Source organism: Galeopterus variegatus, unplaced genomic scaffold, assembly GCF_000696425.1.
Source record: "Galeopterus variegatus unplaced genomic scaffold, G_variegatus-3.0.2 Scaffold2734, whole genome shotgun sequence".
NCBI classification, from domain to species: domain Eukaryota; kingdom Metazoa; phylum Chordata; class Mammalia; order Dermoptera; family Cynocephalidae; genus Galeopterus; species Galeopterus variegatus.
In genome coordinates, this window is record NW_007728845.1 from 192,305 (window position 1) to 201,139 (window position 8,835).

The following is an 8,835-nucleotide window of genomic DNA, read 5'->3' on the forward strand; positions in this document are numbered from 1 at the left end:
AGTGTTAGCAAGAATGTGAAAAAACTGGAACCCTTGTGCATTGCTGGTGGGAATATAAAATGGCGCAGCCACTATGGGAAACAGTATGGCAGTTCCTCCAAAAATTAAACATATAATTACCATATGATCCAGCAATTCCACTTCTGGGTAAATACACAAAAGAGTTGAAAGCAGGGTCTCAAACAGATATTTGTACATAAACGTTCACAGCTGCATTATTCACAATAGCTGAAAGGTGGAAACAACCCAAATGTCCATTGACAGATGAATGGATAAACAAAATGTGGTATATAAACACAATGGAGCATTATTATGTCATAAAAAAGGAATGGAATTCTGGCACATGGCTACAACATGAGTAAACCCTGAAGACATCATGCTAAGTGAAATAAGCCAGACACAAAAGGACAAATATATAATTTCACATACATGAGGTACCAAAAAAAGGACAGATTCATACAGGCAGAAACTAGATTGGTGGTCACCAGAAGCTGGGAGAGAAGAATGGGTGTTTATCATTTAATAACTGTAGAGTTTCAGTTTGGTAAGACAAAAAGTTCTGGAGATGGATGGTAGTAATTACACAACAATGTGAAAGTACTTAATACCATTGAACTGAACACTTACAACTGGTTAAAACACTAATTTTATGTTATGTATATTTTACTGCAATGAAAAATGTATTAAAAAATAAGATCCAAAGTCTCATGACTAATTAGGAAAATGTCCAAGTTTCAATCAAAAATCACTCATACCAAAAACCAGGAAGATCCCAAAGTAAATTCAAAAAGACAATCAATAGATGACAATGTAAAAATAACAGAGATGTTAGAATTATCTGATAAAGATTTTAAAGCAGTTATAATAAAAATGCTTCAACAGACAGTTACAAGTATGCTTGAAATAAAGGAGCATTATTGCTTGATGATTTTTAAAAGTTCCATTCACAAGCAATATTTACTCATTTTAAATTGTTATGCAAAAAAAAAAAAAAAAAGACATATCCAAAGTACTAAAAGGGTAATAAAAACTGTCAACCAAAAATTCTATATCCAGCAAATCTATTCCTCAAAAATGAAGGTAAAATAAAGATATTTTCAGAAAATCCAAAAAAAAAAAAAAATTGTTATGCAACTTGTAACATAGTCTCCAAATATATAAGGCAAATGACAGAATTACAGGAGGAACAGATGAATTCACAGTCAGTGGGAGATGTTTTCCATAAGTTTCTCAGTAACTGATGGGAAAAAATATAAGAATAAAGATTCGAACAGCATAATTAACAAACTTAACCATATATATATATATATATATATATATATATACACACACACACACATATATATATAGTTATATAGTTATATATCTCTCACAATTCAAAACAATTAGAGAGTGTTCACTATTTTAAAGAGAACTGAGAATATTTACAAAAATTGTTTACATGTTGATCCATAAGAAAAGTTTCAACAGATTTGAAAGACTCAAGTCACACAGAGCATATTCTCTGACCACGATGCAATCAAGCATTTGTGAAGAAAATGAAAACAAAAGAGTAAGTAGAAAATCCACATATGCTTGGAAATAAAGAAAGAAACTTTTAGACAGCCCATGGGCTAAAGAAATCACAATGAAAATTAGACAATATTTTGAAATTAATGATAATGAAAATAACAAATACCAAAATTTCATGGATGCAATTAAAGCAGCATTTATAAGGAAATATATAACCTTAAATACATTTAGCATAGGAAGGTTGAAATGAGAAAAATTCATCTCAGTAAATTAGAAAAAGAACAGCAGAATAAACTCAAAGGAAGTGTAAGTAAGAGCATAACAGTAACCTCCCTATTTAAAAGACAGTGGAGATTATATGTAAGAGTTTGTTTTGTCTTATTTTTATTTGCTTTGCTTTGCTTTGTTACAAGGGGTTGGTCTAGGAAGGCCATCTAGAGGAAATGTTCCTGAGTATTTTCTATATCCTCTCCAGTCCTGTGGCTTTTCTTTTCTTTCTTTTTTAAAAAAATTGTGGTAAATATACATAACATAAAATTTACCATTTTCACCATTTTTAAGTGTACAGTTCAATAGCATTAAGTACTTTTGCGATGTTGTGCAACCATCACCACTATCCGTTTCCAGGACTTTTTCATTATCACGAACACAAACTCTGTATCCATTAAACAATAACAATCCATTCCTCCTTCCTCTCAGTCCCTGGCAACCTTTGTTCTACTTGCTGTCTCTGTGAATCGTTTTTTCTAGGTACCTCACAAAAGGGAATCATATATTTGTCCTTTTGTGCCTGGCATATTTCACTTAGCATAATGTTTTCAAGGTTTATCCTCATTATGGCATGTATCAAAATTTAATTCCTTTTTACAGCAGAATAATATTCCATTGTATGGATATCCCACATCTCTTTTATTCATCAGTTGATGGAACTAAGACTTTTAATAGCATATTAGTCCTCCTCCTCATTCCTACTATCGCATGAAAATATTGTTTACTAAGAACTTATAAATGGTTTTTGTTATTTTCCAATATCCTAAGCGACAAATCACAAGCTTCTGTGATGAACTACAAACTTGTTATCATTGGATTATAGAGAACATAAAGAAAAAATTGATTTTACAATGTACTTTTTCCTCAATAAATTTCTATCTTGTTTACAATTTCTTTTTATTGAACTAAGATTCTCTATTCATTTGAAGGTTAACTTCTGCTATACATTTCTCTCAGTTGGGCTAAAATGAAGGAGTAACACTAGCATCAGTGAATATGGAAAATGTCATTTAACTTCATATGAAACAACCTTTCCATACAAGGGAAACTTCATATGCCCAAACAGAAAAGCTCCAGAGAAACCAGCTCTAGTTTTCATTTCACTGGGCTGATGTTTTGTAATAGGTGAAAAATCTTTTGAATAAATTAGACATTTTAGATCTTTTCTCATGCAATATGGTATTTAGTTTCCCGGAAATTTCAGTTCATGTTCAATTTCAAATTGTGGATTATTCAGCTCTGGTTTTCCTTCCTCTTCAAAAAGAAAAAAAAAATTAAGGATGGGAAAGGGAAAGGAAATTAAGTTTAATCTGGTCAGTTTATTTGCCTATTAATAGTGCTGTTTTATATTGAAATATGACACATTACTGGCCAAAAAACAAAAAAAGTACAGCTACAAAGTTCCCTGAGAGCCTCTTGTTTCATTCTGTGAGTCTTCTCTTTTTATATTTTGTGTATTTTATGCTATACAAAGACACTATTTTTAGCACCTATTTTTCTTAACTTTCCTGCTAATATTTTGGTGTCTGTGTACACCATATTATTTTGGATTCCTAGCGTGAAGAAAACACTGCAAATCTACCTTCTCCCCAAGTGCAAAACATGAATATAAAGGGAAAAAAATTACTAACGGCATCAGTCTTCCAAGAGTACTTTTCCTTAGATCTATAAATAGCTCAGAGAAATTAAAATCCTTGGGAACCCAAAATTGGTCAAGGAAACAGATGTTTGAATTGTCCTAAGTATAGCATAGGGAGTAAAGTTTGGCACCAACAGTAATTCCAAATAAAGTATATGTCAAAAAGATTATCTGAATGTATCTTTAGAATATTTAAACAAAATATTTTTCATTCCTCCTTCTTGATAAGAATTTTTGAGGTTTTAGTTTTTAAAAAAAAAACAATGTTAGGGGCTGGCCGATTAGCACGGTTGGCTAGAGAAAGGTGTTACAACACCAAGGTCAAGGGTTCAGATCCCCGTACCAGCCAGCCATTAAAAAAAAAAGTACAATTTTATTATCCTTTTTTCAGATACAATGACATGGACTGGGAAAAAACATATACCTAAAATTATGGGAATTACGTTTTGACACATAATTATGCTTCTTTTTGGTACTTACTACATATTTTGCTTTCTGTTACAGATATTTGTATGCATTTTATATCCTCAACTGGATTATAAATGACTTACAAGCAAGAAGCAGCCTATTTCATAATTATATTGTCCGTTATGTCCAATGGAGCACTTTGCGCATAGTAGGTTCTCAGTAAATATTGGTAGAATGTGAAATTATTGAATAATCACGTAAAAAATTACTTAAAATTAACAGTAAAAAAGGCTATTTTATTCTTAATCATATTGTAATGAAGACTATTTTAAACTCGATGAAGTGATGATACACACAATATTTAAACTATTTATGTGCCTCAACTTGACATAATTTCATGATAACTTGATGGCAATCACATTTAAATATATTAGAATATTTTTGTAATAATGCTATTCTAGAATAGCAACTTTAATAGCTGGGAAAACATATTAATAATAGCCATTAATCTGAAGGAAACAGGGAACATTAAACGTTTTTTCAAAAATAAATGTATAAGTTTAAACATTCCACTATAATATTTATGACCAAACCTGAAATTAAAATTTATAAAATGCAAACTACCAAATGTTTCAGTTAGAGAATAATTTAGACTATATTCTGTAATTTTTCCCATGTACACATGGATGAACACTACATAAAAAAGATTCTTTTCTCCTTTAATGTCTTTGACTATTACTATCTAAATATCAAAATGAATTCTGCTGGAATACAAGACCAAGGCAATCCTATCGAAACCCTTGATCATCAATCAATATGATCTTAGTCAATGAACACAAATAAGTGATTTTCCTTACCTTCAGGACAGCTATGAACGGTACAAAGTTAGCTCTTTGGAGTCCATTTTTATAGAGATCTGAAAGAAAAAACTGGTATTAGCTTTTTATTTAGCCTAAATCATAATATTAGTTTATCTTTTAGTCTGGCAAAAAAACTGTCTACTGATAAAAAAAATAAAATAAAGGAGCAAGAGAAACCAAAATTGATTTCTATTCAGGTACTGTACAAAATTCATTATAATTTTAATAAGAGAAAATAGTAACAGTAACAGAAAGAAGATCAAAAGGCATTCAATCAAATTAGCTATAAAGTGTAATGACAAGCATAAAAAATTTGAAAGACATTACTTCCAAAATTCTAAATTAATAACCCAACATAAGAAGACGATGTATTTAAAAGTACTAAATACTTGAATATATAGGTTTCTACTGGGAAAAGGATTGTATTCTCCTTTTCTCAGTCTATAATAAAAGTTCTCAGTAAAGAATTAAAAGTGCCAGTTGGTTCAGTTGGTTAGATCGTGGCCCTGCAACACCAAGGTCAAGGGTTCAGATCCCCACACAGGCCAGCTGCCAAAAAAAAAAAAAACTAAAAGTTTTGTAATAAGATTAGCCTTTTTAGAAAAGACATAAGTAGACAGAACTGCTCATGTATTTGTATCAAGTTACATATTTGACATCAAGATAAAGAAATGCCACTTCATTCAAAAACAAAATTGTGTAATAATTAAAACTCCATTCTTAATAAACTGCAAATGTCTTGCAATTATATCACAAACAGGTAGTATTTATTGTCTTTGAAAGGTTTTTAAAAATATATGTATGTATCATGGTACATATATGTTCACATACATATTGTCAAGAAGAAATAGTGAAAAGGGGAAACAAATTTTAAGCTTTGCGTATTGTTCTTTAAAAAGGGAGACTTGGAAAATTTTTTCAAGAGGTTGAAATTTTATTGCATACAAAACATTCCTTTTAAAAGTCACTATAAAGTTATGAGATTTTTTAAAAATAATAAAAATGGGCAAAGTAAAAAATTATCAATAAAAAACAATTAGATTCTGTCTCAATTTTTTTTTTAAAGTATGGCACTATGGGATCTATATTTCCTTGTTTAGAGAAAATTTGATAAATATGACAGACTTCAACTGCCACATTTACTTATGGAAATAAAGTATGGTCATTAGGAAACAATTATTCTCTTTAGAGAAATATTCATCATAACATCATTACAGTGAAGACAGTATTTGCATAAGCTCTTTGGTTTAATTAAGGACTAAAGGCTTCAATTCAGTTACATTTAAAATTTCTGTTTAGGGGTGTTGGGAAAATAGAATAGTTTGGTCAGGGCCCTCGCCTCGGGTCCAGCTGGATATGGTTTTCGCACATCCTTTGTAGGCAAATTTTGTGTGTGTGGGGGGGGTGTGTGTGTGTGGAGTTAGTGTACATGTGTGCCAATGTTTTTTTAGTTTTGTTGCTATACTTGTGGGGAGAGGACTCGCCTCGGGTCCAGCTGGATATGGTTTTCGCACATCCTTTGTAGGCAAATTTTGTGTGTGGGGGGGGTGTGTGTGTGTGTGGAGTTAGTGTACATGTGTGCCAATGTTTTTTTAGTTTTGTTGCTATACTTGTGGGGAGAGGAAGGGAGAGAGAGAGACGGGGAGGGGGAGGGAGGGAGAGAAAAAGAGGGAGAGTTTAGTGAAGCAGGCAGGCAGGCATCTGCCTTGGGCGTCCACCTGGCACGGCCATGCTTTCCAACCTACGGCTCCAAGGACCTGTTTGCCAGTTACCTAGCTCACAGACCTGCATGTAAGGGGTCTGGGGACCCAGCCTGGCAGGTGAAGGGTTTGTGACCCAGTCTGGAACTGGCTTGAGGGATCTGGGAACTCCAGACCCAGCCCTAGCTCAACAATTGGCCCAGTTGGCAGGATCACTGTCAGGGTAAAATAGCTCTACAAGGGGTAACATAAAAGGTAAGAAAATGCTGGCCATGCTTTTAAGATTTCAAAATTCGGAATGAAATCTTTTCTTTCCTATAATCTATACTTCTAGTAAGTAAAATGGGTAAAATTCAGGAAATGGGTTTAAAGTTAAGGATATTTCTAGTCTTCCGTAATTACCAAGTTGCTGGGGAAGGTGTGCAAAACTTTACTATATAGTAACAGTTGACAGCCATGATTGCCAAGAAGTGGTAAATTGAAAATAAGATAATTTTTTAAGCGCATTCAATGTTTCTATCAGCTTTATTCATAATAACTAAAAACTTGAGCTTTGTTTGTAATAGCCAAAAAGGCACAAGAAAACTTTGAGGGGTGATGTAAATGTTCTCTATATTAATTGTGGTGGTGGTTTTACAGATGTTTGCATATGTCAATAGTTTTAAATTGTATCCTTTAAATATGTGTCATTTATTGTACATAAAGACTTCTCATCAATAGAAACAGACCTAGGAATGACAAAGAATAAATTTAGACGACAAGAACATTAAAAGTTATTGTGTATTCAATGTGTTCAAACAGCTAGAGGAAAGATTATGTTAAATAGAGATTATACCTCAATAAATGACCATGTTAAATGTCAATTATACTTCAATAAACTTTTAAAATTTTATTAGAGAAAAACATACACAACATTAGTGAATAACAAAAGAACACACATTCAAATTAAAACTAAAATATTACAATAATGAAAGTTTATGTTGAGGCAATCTTTTGGTCCTACTTATAGAATAACATCTTTTTTTTTTTTTGGACATATAAGGGTTTGAGATGTAGCTTAACAAGCATTCACCTTTTAGAATGTTAATGACAATGAGAGATGCAAAGGCCCTCGTAATATTCTTGATTAAAAGATTTCCACTCATCAGCAAAGTTAAAATAGAATAACAATGCCTTTAAGTCTTGAAGACGTAATTTTTAAGAGAGTTAACTTTTTTAAAAAATCAGCTTTTACAAAGATACGTAATTTAAAACTTCAGGCTCTGAGAAGTATTTTCTAAACACAATTCTGAACAGAAATCATTTGACTTGGAAACCTTTAGGTTTTTATAGGACACTTAGGTGAAAAAGGACTGTACTCATTAAATTGAAGAGTTTTTTGCAATTCAAATATTATGCTAATTATCAATGTGATAGATCTGTCTCCTGAAATGTTATTTAGCTACCAAAATTTTTAATATTAGTTAATTAATAATATTTTTCTTAGGCATAACGATTTTATAATATATTTATATCAACATTTGTCACTGTTTACTAAATACTATTTTAAAATTCAACAGTTCTTGCTTATGACTTTCTAACAATCTCTAAACAGAGCTAAATGAATACTCTCAGTCATATAAGATAGAGCAGTGAATTTTGGGGCATTCATTGTGTAGAGAATGGTATAAAGACCTCTAAATTCTCCACAATGAATAACTAAAATAACACAACAGATGAAATACATGCACAAGGTAATTACAAGTACCTACACAAACACTTTGGAGATGCACATGGATATATAGATCTTTTCCTTAAAAATCCAAGTGTCAAAACCAAGAGGGTGAATAATGCTTCTTTATATATGTACATATTGATTTAGAGTAAGAAAAACTTTAGACAGGTAATTAATTAAAGGAAGTCCTCCTATAAATTAACACAAAATGATTATATGGTTTATGGAACCAATCTGATTTATCCTTCTAGGAGATTCTTATTTTATTATAGATTAAAAGAAAAGAACACCTTTAGAACATTTAAGTGGTAACAGCTACTTAGCTTCTTTTTAAAAACTAATTAACATTCAAACAATATTCTACTAAATCCGTAGATAATACAGCTAATTAAATTGTTCCTATATGATGGTATATTATAGTTTGATATTCAGTCCAACATACATTCATGAATTCCTGCTATATGTTGGCACTGAAATAAATGCTGAAGACAAAAGATAAAGAGAAGGAGGAACTAAAAGTTACAGAATACCTACAAGAAGCCAGGAAAATTTGCTAGGCACTGTACACAAATCATAATAACCCTACAAAGTAAACATTTTTACCTTCACTTTATAGATAAATTTATATTCAGAGTTTTAAAAATCATATGCTATTTTTCCAGCCAGTAACTGGTACACCTAGGATTAGAACCAAGAATTTTTTTTTTTTTTTTTTTTTTTTTTTTTTTTTTT

The 8,835-nt window shown here is 31.4% G+C and overlaps 1 protein-coding gene across 1 annotated transcript in view; it reads right to left on the reverse strand.

Annotated features, from left to right (window-relative positions):
- Positions 1–4,320: 4,320 nt before the first annotated feature.
- Positions 4,321–8,835, reverse strand: part of LOC103598783 (lactation elevated protein 1) — a gene marked incomplete at its 5' end in the record, with an annotated part of 70,938 nt that continues 66,423 nt past the window's right edge. The window contains 2 exons of the mRNA XM_008582844.1: positions 4,321–4,338; positions 4,687–4,745. Coding sequence (XP_008581066.1) covers positions 4,321–4,338; positions 4,687–4,745 — 77 coding nt within the window. The remainder of the gene's footprint in view (positions 4,339–4,686; positions 4,746–8,835) is intronic.